At 40.4% G+C, this 14,303-nt stretch overlaps 1 protein-coding gene across 4 annotated transcripts in view; it reads left to right on the forward strand.

The window, feature by feature from the left end:
• osbpl1a (oxysterol binding protein-like 1A) overlaps positions 1 to 12,723 on the forward strand; it is a 38,931-nt gene extending 26,208 nt beyond the window's left edge. For 3 of the 4 annotated variants that reach the window (XM_017701282.2, XM_017701285.2, XM_017701283.2), the window contains 11 exons: positions 354 to 488; positions 1,874 to 1,971; positions 2,343 to 2,525; positions 4,141 to 4,248; positions 4,504 to 4,593; positions 4,692 to 4,818; positions 5,998 to 6,111; positions 6,300 to 6,423; positions 9,171 to 9,261; positions 10,202 to 10,222; positions 11,746 to 12,723. In XM_017701282.2, the coding sequence (XP_017556771.1) occupies positions 354 to 488; positions 1,874 to 1,971; positions 2,343 to 2,525; positions 4,141 to 4,248; positions 4,504 to 4,593; positions 4,692 to 4,818; positions 5,998 to 6,111; positions 6,300 to 6,423; positions 9,171 to 9,261; positions 10,202 to 10,222; positions 11,746 to 11,848 (1,194 nt within the window). In that variant the 3' untranslated portion in view covers positions 11,849 to 12,723. The remainder of the gene's footprint in view (positions 1 to 353; positions 489 to 1,873; positions 1,972 to 2,342; positions 2,526 to 4,140; positions 4,249 to 4,503; positions 4,594 to 4,691; positions 4,819 to 5,997; positions 6,112 to 6,299; positions 6,424 to 9,170; positions 9,262 to 10,201; positions 10,223 to 11,745) is intronic. The other variant, XM_017701286.2, reaches the window with a different exon arrangement.
• The last annotated feature ends 1,580 nt before the right edge of the window (positions 12,724 to 14,303 follow it).

A 14,303-nucleotide genomic window follows, 5' to 3' on the forward strand; every position in this document is an offset into this window, starting at 1 on the left:
CTGCCTAATTCTTCTTTCAAACCACTGTTAGCTGGCAGCGACTTGTTTCTCAAATACTGAGGAAAATTTAATGATTAACTCCTTTGTAACATTTTAACAGTGTCTTATAAATCCGTCCTCTTTGTTCTACAAGTGATTGATCAGCTCTGTGAAAGTACTTGTATGAAATTCTGTAATCAGTATGTTCAGTCATTTAGTGTGGAGAGCATTACACTGACTTTCAGATTAGGAATCAGACACTGCCCCTTGATTCCATGGCATTGGGGTTTCGTGTGTGACCCCCTTGCATGCTCCGTATGACAGTCGTAGCTCTACTCTAACCTTAACCCACACCTTTTCTCTCTGCCTCCTAGGAGCTGTCTAAGATTACAATGCCGGTCATCTTCAATGAGCCGCTGAGCTTCTTACAGAGGCTTACAGAGTACATGGAGCACACCAGCCTCATCCACCAAGCTAATGAGTCCACAGACTCCATTGAGAGAATGAAGGTAACGCAGTCAGGGCCCTTCAGATCTGGCCTATAAATGAATCTGATAAACAGATAGTAAGGATGAATATGTAGTACTAATGAAGTGATTTTGTGCTAGTGTTGTTAAAAAAGTGTAATCAGTTATTCCGAAGTTAAAAACGAAGTCTGTCACATGCACAGTGTTTATATTGAGCTTTACTCAAAGAGACAGGTAACAGAAATAGAGCTTAAGTGGCATTGGTTAGATTCAGTGAGACATGTATTGGATTGTTTTTTTTTCTGGTTGGTCTCAAGCAAAATCAATGTGCAAATTTAGGCCAGATGCCATTTCTGCCCCTTGTTTTCAAATGTCATCTTGCCCCTTGGAACTGAGTTAAAAGGTGAAGAGGTTGAAATCATCCTTACAAAATGGGACCCTCAAATAAAGAAGAGTATTACTTAATTATCGGGCTACTAGCACTGCTCGATAGGCAACCCTGCCAGTCTGCAGTGACAGCAGAGGAGGGTGAAGTTCAGCTCCTGCTGGGCTTTAGTTACATTTAGATTCAGATATTCACCAGCTTCTTGTTTGTATCCCTCCATTCCACCTTAAATGTTTTTAGCTACCGAGACACCAGCATGCTACTAACACATTGAAACCACATTAAACTGAGATGATACTATGGTTATCGTAATTTTTATTGTAAAGTCTTGACAGTTTTTCAGGGTCTTTTTTTGTCGTTATGCTCTGGAGTGAGTCTCTGAAAAACCTCTGTTTGGAGGGTCATGTAGCTCTAACATTTCACCAAACCCCGCTATCTCAACAAAAACTGGGACACCCTACCCCTAGGCGTGAATGCGCAAAGCGGAGGGGTGATGGCTGGGATTTGATGGCTGAGTGGTGGGGGAAAGGGGTGAAGTGGGATTTGGCCTTTGAGTAGTCTTTCACTGGACTGCATGGTAGTGTATCCCTGATTCCCATCCCTAAATGATAGTTGGTAGTCAGGAAATACAGTTGTCTATAAGAGCATTATTATGTTCAAATCTGCCGGTAACTGATTGTATGAAACCTATTCCGACTGCGCAAAAGTCAAAAACCACCCTTTCATTTATTTCATTTCCAGTCAAAACAGCTTGATGTACAAGCTGTTCTTTGTCAGTTTCAGAAAAGGAGCAGAACCCATATTTAACAGGAGATTACACACAAAGAACAAACTATATCTGATCTTTCATTATTAAATTCATCCATTCATAAGAAGCAGAAATGGCAACCAACTCGTAAGACTGAACTCGAGGTGTTGTTTGTTTTTTGAGCTTTCTGAAAGTAGTTCAGCTGTATTGTTTCTCACAATCACTGACCGTTTTAAATTATGCTGCCTCTGTTTTGTTCGTGAGTGTTGAAGTGATGCTTATGTGTGCTTTTAGTGTGTGGCAGCGTTTGCAGTGTCGGCTGTGGCCTCTCAGTGGGAGAGGACGGGTAAACCCTTTAATCCACTGCTGGGAGAGACCTACGAACTGGTCAGGTGAGCTTAAATCACACCACACACTCCTGTGTTTGTGGTAGAAACACTGCACAGACTCTATATCGTAAAACCTTTCCAGGAAGAAATGATTTTAGTATCACATCTGTACATGTTACTCCTTCATGATGCATCCTTCGCTTTGCTGAATGAAAGAGTGTCTTAGGGACATGCCCCATGTTAAATTTCTGTATTTACTGTCTGTTATCTGAGCAGCGGTTGAGTATATGGGTTTGCATTCGCTGTGTGGATGCTTTTCGGAGCTTAAGGCAGGGAGAGATGGTTCCTTTTGAATTCTGAATGCACTGAATCACACTCAGCCCTCATCACTTCACATTACAGGAAGTATTTTACTTATTTATTTCATTTTTCAGAGAAGATTTGGGTTTCCGGTTGATATCGGAGCAAGTGAGCCACCATCCTCCAGTTAGTGCTTTCCATACAGAAGGCCTGCAGAAGGACTTTGTCTTCCATGGCTCGATCTACCCTAAGCTGAAGTTCTGGGGCAAAAGTGTGGAAGCTGAGCCGAAAGGGACCATGACTCTAGAGCTGCCCAAGTAAGCCTGCACAGCTCTGCAGCGTCGCGATGGGTTTAATCATCACTCTCCATCCAAATAGAACTGGGGGAAAAACTCTTGCTTTTTGACCATCTTCACATGTTCTTCAAGTTTGCAAAAGTTTTGGTGCCCTGGTCAAATTACATTTAGTTGGTTGATTGTAGCGGAAATAATTTAACACACTCCGTCCTCGCAGAGAGCACAATTCTGCACATTTTAATGCACAATTTCTGTTTATTTGTTGAATTTGATATATTGTGAAATTTGGCATGTGCAAAAGCAAAGGTGCATTTTAATATTTAATCTTTTTCAACATGTTATTTTCAGCAAATAAATAGAAGTTATTAAAAGTGTGTTCTCTGTGGAGGATGTTTTCCTTTTCACTGGGGTATTCAAACTTGTGCATACAACTGTATGTAACTGTTTTTTCTAGCATTTATAACTACAAACACTAGAAGTGAAAATTATTATGATAAATGTCTTATACAGCAAGTTAGTTCTGGCCACGCGAGCTGATTGGTTGAGCAGCATTCTAACTGTGCTGGTATTTCACCATAACATCACAGGTTTTTCATAAACACTGTATCGCTCCGCTAAGATGCCGTCGCTAAGCAACAACTTAGACAGCTATAGGAGACGCTCAAGCCATTTGAACGTTTTCACTTCTTACTTTGCCACAAACAGAAAACGGACACTTTTAAAATCACATTTGACCGACAGCCGATTTGGTCCGCCTCTGAAGAAGAGACGACACTAAATTCCCAAACTGTCATCAACTGTCATTCAGTCGGCAGCTGTGACAGAAGAACAGCTAAAATACCTGGAATCAGCCAGAAATTAACCCGATACCATCGCCAGACATGTAGTCATCTTCAGAGTCGGACCAAATCAGACTGAGCCATAAAACTGACCCAATAAAAAACAGAAAAGATGCTCAGTAATGATGACAGTTTGGGAATGTAGTGTAAGGAGCGGAAGCAACAAGCTGCTTGTTAAGGAACTATAATATTTAAGAAATGGAGCACGCGATGTTGTGTGTTATCACGAATAACCGTAATGTTATTTTGTGATAACACACTCCCTCTCCTGTCCTGTTGCTTAAATATTACACTTTTCTGAGTATATTGTGGGGCTCATCAGCATTTCTAGAACACTAACTGCATGTATCATGAAACAGATTTAGACCAATTATAGAGTTTGTAATACACAACAACAACCAAAGTATCGCAACTGTATCAAAAGTATTACTAAACTGAGTAGTAATATGTAGCTGATGTCATCTCATTTTGCCGTTCTCTTATTTTATTCATTTATTTTTTTCATTTCAATTCAGTTTGATTTTTTTCCCCCTCATTCTTTCATAAATAGTTTATTTTTGCAAATAAAAAATGTTAAAGTAATTTTCCTCATAGGTTTTTATAGCCTTTTGCAAATGTGCTGTTTTGCTGGTGCATTTTGTCTCAGAAAAATGAAATATTGTGATATACGTTGCGTGACTTTTGTGTTGTGTTTAATTTTTGCCATATCGCTCACCAAAAGTAGACAGTGAGTTCGTTTTGACCAGCTATAAGTCCATTGGGCTCCTCCCTAATGATTTTGTGTCACTTCTTTCCAGGTATAATGAGGCGTATACATGGACAAACCCGACGTGTTGCGTTCACAACATTATTGTAGGACAGCTATGGATTGAGCAGTACGGCAATGTGGAGGTGATAAACCACAGGTGAGGGGAGATGGAATCACTGATGTTGCCTTGTAGCAAATACTCTATAGCTTAGCTGATCATTGTGGGTCGCTGATCACTCCCGTCAGTCTCTGCTGTTCCTGTTATACACAGCACTTATTTATTAAGTAGTTAATGCGGACGCAAATGTGGAATAAATGCTGTTAATGACCTACAACACTCTGAACCATGTCTGTAGTGTGTTATAGAGCCAACATGACTGCAAAATTTTTGAACGCTCTGTGTTTCCAACAGGACCGGTGAGAGGTGCTGCCTCAACTTCAAACCCTGCGGCCTTTTCGGCAAAGAACTTCACAAGGTCGAAGGTTACATCCTAGACAAGAGGTAAGTGCTTTATATGTTTAAATTGGTATTGTATGTGTATATTATCATCCTCTCACCTTGTCATTGCGTCTGCACATCTGTTTCTGTCTCTGATGCAGTAAAAAGAAAGTGTGTGTGCTGTATGGGAAGTGGACGGAGTGCATGTACACCGTGGACCCTGCAACGTTTGAAGCTCACAAGAAGAATGATAAGAGGGCTGCAGAGGAGAAGAAAACCAGCAAACAGGTGTAGTCTCCTAGATACTGAGTGGAGGAGGGGTGTATAAATGCATCAGTATAATGTGCTGTATTAGTGTGAAGGTTCAGCTGCACTGATTTCAGAAGGTTAGAGTCAGGGTTGGGGGGGTTCAAGGGTAAAAATCCCCCCAGAAAGGTTTCTTTGTTGTTTATATTGTCTGATTTCCAGCACTGTTTGAGTATTTCCTCTGGCTACATTTGTGTATTTCTACAAATAATTCTGAATTGTAATGTGTACCATCTTTAGGTCCCTTATTATTCCGTATAGAGTCCCTATAGATTATAATTATATGTATTAATATCTAGCAATGGTGGTGATAGGAACCAGGGGTCGCCATTGTATTTGCTATCCAAAACCACCAGTATCTTTGGAGTTTTCATATGTAATGGTGATGATAGTACAAGACTGATAAACTGAATCATTGGGTGTTACTTCCAACAAGTATGTACCACTAATCTCAAACATTCTTAGCTCAAAACTACCACAAAACAATGTCTCGGGTATCAGGCCACATATTTATAACCATTGCAAGTTATAACTTTCTGTAAGGTACCTTTTAGGGAGCTTTAAAGCCTTGGATGTCTGGTTCCTTTTACCACCACTGTGAACAAGTTTGAAATTCTGATTTCCCCCAAATGATCCATTTCTCATGAAACCACTCTGAAAAGCCTTGGTTTACATTTCAACCATTTAATTGTGTAGATATTTTGATGATTTGGTGGAATTCCCCTTTAAATTTCATTCAGCGCACTTGGCTCTGATTAAATATTAAAGTGCTTTTGAATTTCAGGATTAAGAAGACCTGGTTAAATTATTGAGGGAAGCAAAGGGTGTTTGACCTCCAGGATCAGGGCATCCATATTAATTTTAATGTTGACATTTAATGCTTGTAGTGTAATAATCTCACCAGCTTTATCACTGTTTATGTAGCAAACACATTTCATACTGTCATTCAGTACAGAGTGCTTTAAAAAACAGAAATATAAATCAGCATAGTGTAGATAGATAATACAAATAGATTCTATTAAAAAAAAACTAAGAGAAAGTATGATGTATAACATGAATGTCTAAATCATTAATTCATGTAGAAAAAAATAACTAAATAAAAGATGCAAGAAATAACTTTGAAAGACTGAAATAAATGTAAAGTCCTCACATGCTTCTCAGGGGTCCAGCGCAGAGGCCGAAGAGACCCCGCAATCAGGAGGCGACACTCTGGAGGTGATTCCAGGCAGCCAGCTGTTGTGGAAGATCACCCCCCGACCAGCCAACTCTGCTCAGGTATCCCACCACACCAGCAATCTCTCCCACCCTCACTCATTCATTTATTCCTCTTGTCAAAGACAATTTTGGTTTAGCAGGTATTACAGAATAAAGGTCTGTTGTCTCTGACAGCTGTTGGAAAACAGTCAGTCAGCAAACCGTATAATGCAGAGCCTCATCTCTCATGGGCCTTGTCTCTGTTACAGATGTACAATTTCACTACGTTTGCCATGCAGCTGAATGAGCTGGATGAAGAGATGGAGGCTGTGATTCCCAAAACAGACTGCAGACTGAGACCCGACATCCGCGCCATGGAGAACGGAGACATTGGTAAGGCCTCAGATCAAGATTCATCAGACAGACTGTCATATTTGTATAACATAAGGGCGACGTGATTGTCAAGCCAGTGCTACGGTAAAAGCTTCACCCATGGGAGACACATTCTTAATCTTTGGTGAAAACAACATGAGTGACTCTGAAAAGCTCTGTGCAGAGCAGAGCATGGTTTCCCTTCAGATTGGTAAAAAACAGTACATGAAGGTGTGTGAACTGAGTGCAACTGACAAAGTCCCAACATCTCGTGTAACTATCACTACATCTGTTGTCAACTGGGTCTTTTCAGTGCACCCAGAAAAAAGAGCTGTAAATACATTTCATTACCTGCCTTCCCTGCTTAGACCAGAGACAATACGCATGCTTTCTGGTCAAAAGCTCTTTGTTCTTGCTGGTAGTTTTTGACATATGTTTAATAAAATGCGTGCACAGCGTATAAATTGCTTCTTGTTAAAGCAAACAAACAAGAAAGCGGTTAAAGCCTAAAGTTGCAATGTGCAAGATCCAGCAGCATCTAGCGGTGATGGCCATCATGTTTTGATGATGAGGATTCACCCCCTCTTGCTTTTCCTTGTGCTAAATATTAAGTATGATTTTTCATTTTTTCAAAATTGGGGTTCTCAAACTTCTCACAACACAAAATGATGAAGCAGCATAGACAGCGACCATTGACTCTTCTTCTTTTCTATGTCATCCAACCAATCCACCAAATTCAAGCTGCCACTCCAATAAACACACAGAATATACTCCTATATTAACCCTATTTAATAGAAAAATAGCCAAAATACTGTCTAATTCACTCGAAATACTGTTTGAAATAACTTTGAAACTAATTTGTGTTCCAGTGTCTAAAGCAAGCAGGACAAAAGCAAGTGTTGTAGGTATTGATACACTGTGGAAAATTAAGCATAGTATACAAATCTTATATAATATTTTACATTATACATGATTTAATATCTTGTTTATTTGAGATAGATTTTGGGTGGGCGCCGTTTTACATAGTTAATGCAAAGTACAATGCAAAACACAGAAGTCAGTACAACTGACCGATATTTGTAACCTTTTAAAACTACGTGTAATTAAAAAAATATAATAACAAATTCAAATGTGTGCATTTAAAAAATATATTTAAAAAGTAAATTTTTTGCCTGTTTTCATACACTGGAAAAATCTATTTGACAAATACATTTGGAATGAGGTGCCAGTTTGGGTTGTATGTTCTGGGCTACTGTAGAAACATGGCGCTGCAACACTGTGGCCTCTGTTGGAGGAGGAGCCGCTCCCTATGTAGATATGAAGGGCTCGTTCTAAGCTAATGAAAACACAACACAGTTACAGGTGATTATACGTTTAATGAAAACATGGCTTTGTATACTGTATTCCATTTCTGCTGATAGATCCTCCTAAAACTTACACACTGCACCTTTAACCATGTGAAGTTTCCTAAAGGTTGATGTTACTGTAGCTGTATGTTGCCTTTTTTTAACTGCACGTTAAAAGAAAACAGATTTAGACTTCTTTTTGTGCATCTTAAAGCTGTGGATTATGAGTTTAAGGGCGTTTAAATCCTCTAACATATTTGACAGTAGCAATAGATAGAAATAGCATAGAAAATAACAGAGGCCAAAATGTCCTTTTAATTTACAATAGACATCAGATGCTCCGTGACCTTCTGTGAGGTTGAGACTATTGTTTCAGGATCTGCACAGGGAGAAGTGACGTTCTTCTAGTTTATGTAACTTATTTCCACTTAGAAAAACACGATAGTATTGTAAAAATTAGCAATAGTCCTGATCTGTGGAGCCTTCAGCATATGTCAGGGGTCGCCAACCCAAATGTTGAAAAGACCCATTTGGCCCTTTCAACAAAAATCAAACCACCTTGGGAGCCACAACATTTTATGTCCATTTTACTGAAGTAACACGTTAGCATCTTGGCTGTAAATATGTCTCAGTATGTGCTGATGTGCTAATACAGGCTAAAAAGTAGGATATAAATGAAAACACTGACTTACTTTGCTTCTAGCTTTGGCTCAGATATAGCCGTTTTTCTCACATCTCGGCTGGGAAACTGTACTTGTAATAGTTTCTTATAACAATCGACTTTTTACAAGGCTGAAGTCGACTTCTCATTCGCCAGCTTCTTGTTTGAATTTTCCTCTTCCACCTTAATTTTCTCAATCTGAGGCGCCAAAATTTAACTACTGCCCCATTTAAGGTGGAACGGAAAAATTAGAATAATCGCACTTCTTAGTGTTTGACAGTTTATCGTGGCAGATTAAATGTAGCAGGAAATCAGCTGGAGTGATAATAAATGCAAATAAGTTCATTCATCTCCAAATTATCGATGTTCTTAAATCTTTGTTTCTGCCGTTTCGTTTTCTACTAGCTAGAGACTGTTGTCTGCGTTGCTATGCGACCAGCAGTCTGAACACCAGTCTTCAGGGTTAAAGGATGAATCAACAGTTCTACGTTAGCTAACGTGTTTAAGACCATTTATTGTTTAACTGTGTTGGATGATCAGCAGAGCTTTATTTTACTGTAAAGGGGGATTATTTTATTTTTACCTAAAAATTTAACTCAAAAAAGGGCAGTAAAAGAGCCGCATGTGGCTCCGGAGATGCATGTTACCGACCCATGGCATATGTGAAAAAATATGATGCAGAAATTGCAGGTGATGCACACGGATGCATTCAGAGTTTTAATGATTCGCCTCGTTTTGACTTCTTACCTCGGTGTAAACAGACCTGGCGAGTCAAGAGAAGAAGCGCCTGGAAGAGAAACAGCGAGCTGCACGGAAGAACCGCTCCAAGTCTGATGAGGACTGGAAGACGAGGTATTACTTCATTGCTTCATTACGGCACACACTGAACATTATCTCAGTGTCACTCCCGTATGATTCAGTCACTCTCAAGCTCCTTTCTGCAAAATGTACATAGGGTACATACAGTGACAGTGCCCTTCACAGATATCCGCTCCCCTGATAGTCATGATCTTCTCAATGTTCATGTTATTCTTAATAGCTTATCCTTCTGACCTTTCATTCAAAATATTAGCAAAAATGTAACTTTTATTTAAGGTATGATGAAAAAAACAAAATCACGTCATGAAATACATTTTTCTTATAACTATTTGTACCACTATTGTTGGCAGCCCTACAGATTCTTTAGAGTGAAATCTAGCTGAAGTATTTTCCCATTCATATTTTGTTTTAAAGTTCACTTGCACGATTAGGAACACTTAAATGGTCAACGATGACTTTGTACATATGGAGAATATATATAAGATGAGGCCAAGTGCCATTTGTCATCCATCAGTATGAGAAAGACCAGAGAGAATGGTAATGATGTGTGACAAAAAGGTTGTCAGGAAATGGCTACAAGAAAGTAGCTAAACAGTTTAACGTTACTGGAACTTTCAATGGGACCGTGCTCTGTGGTCAGCTGAGACCAAAAGGTGAGAGGCGAGTTTGCAGTGGATTCAAAGACAGCCATGCAGAAAAGTACCTCGTCCCCACTGGGACGTGTGGTGGTGGATCTGTGATACTGTGGGGCTGTTTTTCTTGGACAGTTTATTCAGATACAAATATTTGTTTATTTGGGGTGCCAATATTTCTGGAGGGCACTGTAGCTATGTATTTAAAATATAACAAGAACACAGCTTCTTCTCTGCTTCTCATGTTGGCTTCGTTGGTGTTTTGTGGCTAATATTAATTTTTATTTCTCCCCCCTTTTATTAACCTCGTCATCTGTGCTGCGGCTTTGCTGTGGTGGCAGAGGCTCCGTCTTTGGCCCCAGGTTTGAGCTGAATGCTTTGTTGATTTTTGTGTGTTTGCTAATTGAACAAGCACATATATCAGCAGAGTACTGAGAACCTGATAAAGATGAACTTTTAAAGAACTTTATGCAACGGGTTCTCCATCATGGAGGCTATACATGTAGTAATAACATGCTTAATAATAATAATAATAATAATAATAGTGATAATAATTGGTGTATTTAATTTATGCATGTCCTCTGTAGAGGCTGTGTTTTATTTTCACTTAGAAAATCAATTTAAAAAATGATATGTATATATAGCCCTATCCACAGCACCCGGGGAGCAGTTGGGGGTTAGGTGCCGTAGGTGCACCTCAGTCATGGACTGTCAGCTCAGGGGATCAAAGGGGATCCCTCCGGTCGCAAGGCTGGTTCCCTAACCTCCAGCCCACAACTGCCCCCAAAATGTTGCAGTGTTTGTGAGAAAATAGTCCCAGCATATTTGCCAAAAACTAAAAAATATGATAAATAAAAGCCTGTTTTCTGTGACGCTGTGTGTTTGGATATAGTAGTAGGGCAGGAACACAGTAGATGTCATGATTAATGAGCGTCCTAAGGGTCTCTTTATTCACGCCAGTAGTGTGTGACCTGTGACCAGTGATGCGGTCACATCTTAAAGGTCCAGTTAGGAATTGCGGTCGACCAGTCAGTTGTAGGTTCTGCTACAACACACTTTTTTATGTAACTGTGATGAAGCAGGGCCGTTGAATCTATGCTCGTTTTGTATACTTTCTGCTGTTGAGATTAAGCTGCTAGTTCAAATATAATTTGGTATATTTTGCCCCATTTGGGTATAATATGCTTGGGAATCTGTTACTGAGGGCAAAAATCAGCCCTTAAAAAGCGTTCATTCGTACCTTTTTAATGTTATCATGATAAATTACGTCTCAGTACCCTTTTCTGAGCATATCGTGGATATTGTCAGTACTTAAAGAACACTGACTACAAGTTTCATTACAAAGGGAGCATGTTTAATTGGAATTAGTACAGTTTGTAAAATATTGAATAAAAATCATTGTAGTCACAGATTTATTATTATTATTATTATTATTATTATTATTATTATTATAGTGCTTTTATATGTGGCACTGCAGGTTCTATTTTGTCTGTTCCAATGTGAAAATGTCTTAAAGTATTGCAATACAATGTTTTTTTGCATCCATCGTTCACCCCTATGTGCAGGTCACTGGTACTCCAGGATTTAGAACCACAGCTTTAGTAAATATTACCAATGTTTACATTTACATTTATGGCATTTGGCTGACGCTCTTATCCAGAGCGACTTACAATTTGATCATTTTACACAGGCAGGCCAAGGTGGTGTTAGGAGTCTTGCCCAGGGACTCTTATTGGTATAGTGTAGGGTGTTTGCCCAGGTGGGGATTGAACCCCAGTCTACAGTGTAGAAGGCAGAGGTGTTAACCACTACACTATCCCAACCCATGTTGTCGATATGACATGCTGTACCTGATAACAGTGCTGTCTTTTCTGTCTTTGAGCAGGTGGTTTCATCAGGGCCCAAACCCGCACAACAGCGCTCCAGACTGGCTGTTCTCCACCGGATACTGGGACCGAGATTATTCTGAAGTGCCTGATATTTACTGATCTACTGAGCTTCGGCACCACAGACAACATGTACAATAAACTTGTCCTGTTCTATTAGATTCTGTCCCTGAGTGAGTGCAGACCCCCTCGATTACTCAGAGAAAACAGTGTCCTGACTCACTTCTTCATACAGGTGGTGAATGAGTTATACATGCAGGTCAGGAGAGATGATGACCACACGCTGGCCTTGGGCAACATCGGCGTAATGTTTTCAAAATAGCAATAATGATCAAAATTGAGAATCCATTCGATTACTTTCCTGTACAGACAGTTCTGTGGTTCTCATTGGTAGCATTTTTGAACAAGGTGGATGAAATACAGTAACAATCTCTGTCTAAACCGAAGTGCAGAGCAACGCTCAGTTTTGAACTATGCACATGTACAGAGCCGTAATGGAGGACAGTCACTGCTCGCTGCTGCTGTTTATTTCAGAGCTTTATTTTTTTTTATGAGGTGACCCTTCCGGCTGTTTTCAGGTCTTGTATTTTAATGATTTTACTGTTACTCTTATAAACATTTCTTTTAGTTTAATGTTAAATATGGATTTGTTTTGGTGACTTGTCTTCACAAAACAGCGTCTTCGTACGAGTACAGGTGTTAAACCTATTCTCAAGAGTCCAAGACTGTGAAATACTTGTTTATCATAAACTGTATATGGCAGCATATGACTAAACGAATAAACAGCAGTCGCTGTAGTTTTGTTTTCGGGCCGTTTGAAGAGGTTAGTGCAATTGATTTTAACCCATGACCACTTGTTTGTTTATTTTATAGATTGACTTTGAGATGTAAATTATTTGTTTGAATGATGTTGTGTATATTAGTGAACTGTAAAGCTACATTTACATCACTGTGAAATAAAAACCTAGACACAAGCAGATCTGTGAGATTGTTGGGGAAAAAGAATTCATATTCAGTAACAAGGTAAGTTGTGATATTCAACACACAGATACACCGACCAGGCATAACAGTATGACCACCTTCCTCGTTTCTGTGCTCATTGTCCACTTTATCAGCTCCACTTACTGTATAGCTGCACTTTGTAGTTCTACAGTTACAGACTGTAGTTCATCTGTTTCTCTGATACTCTGTTACCCCCTTTTACCCTGTTGTTCAGTGCTCAGGACCCCCATGAACCCTCACAGAGCAGGGACTATATGGGTGGTGGATCATTCTCAGCACTGCAGTAACACTGACGTGGTGGTGGTGTGTTAGTGTGTGTTGCACTGGTATGAGTGGATCAGGCACAGCAGTGCTGCTGGAGATTTTAAACTCACTGTCCTACCTTGTTGGTCCACCTTGTAGGTGTAAAGTCAGAGGCGTTAGCTCATCTGCTGCTGCACAGTTTGTGTTGGTCATCCTCTAGTCCTTCATCAGTGGTCAGAGGACGGTGCCCACAGGACACTGTAGGTTGGATATTTTAGTTGGTGGACTGTTCTCAGTCCAGCAGTCCACTGAGGTGTTTAAAAACTCCAGCAGCAACGTGGTGTCTGATCCACTCAGACCAGCACAACACACAAACACAGTATTTGAGGTTCGATCCATGCCATGCCTGCCATGCTGCATTTCTCGCAGGCAACACTGAAGATTACAAAAGGTCCAGATATGACCTGCATAGATCTATGAGAGAGGCCAAGAGACAGTATAGGCTGAAGTTGGAAGGCTACTACACCACCACGGACTCCCGGCGCATGTGGCAAGGACTACAGTACATCACCCACTACCAACAGATGAGCAGGGCGGTCACAACCAGCCACACTACATTACATGATGAGCTAAATGAGTTTTATGCTCGCTTTGAGGCCTTCAACCCTGGCTGACCGAGAGACATGGCCACACTAAATGACTATCGCCCTGTTGCACTCACCCCAATCGTGATGAAGTGCTTCGAGAGAATAGCCATGACTCACATCCAGGAGAGCATTTCAAAATCTATAGACCCTCTTCAGTTTGCATACCGTCGGAACAGATCCACAGACGATGCAGTGAACACAGCCCTTCATACAAAACCTCACACACCTGGAGGGCAAGGACACGTATTTCAGAATGCTCTTTATTTAGCATTTAACACGGTCATCCCACACAAACTCTCAGAAAAGCTCCTCACCCTCGGTCTGACACCCATCCTCTGTAACTGGGTGCTGAACTTTCTATCAGAGAGATCCCAGTCAGTCATGCCAGCCACACATCCAGCACAAGAACAGTGAGCACAGGGGTCCCCCAGGGCTGTGTGCTGAGCCCCCGTCTGTACACACTCTTCACCTATGACTGTGTGGCCTCCCAGAACGGCACCAGCATCATCAAGTTTGCTGATGATACTACAGTCGTTGGACTGATGACTGGTGAGGATGAGACAAAGTACAGGAAGGAGACGGCTGAGCTGGTAGCCTGGTGTCATGACAACATTCTCTCCTTGAATGCAGACAAGACCAAGGAAATGATTGTTGATCCAAGAAGG

The sequence above is a fragment of the Pygocentrus nattereri genome, chromosome 15, assembly GCF_015220715.1.
Source record: "Pygocentrus nattereri isolate fPygNat1 chromosome 15, fPygNat1.pri, whole genome shotgun sequence".
Taxonomy (NCBI): Eukaryota; Metazoa; Chordata; class Actinopteri; order Characiformes; family Serrasalmidae; genus Pygocentrus; species Pygocentrus nattereri.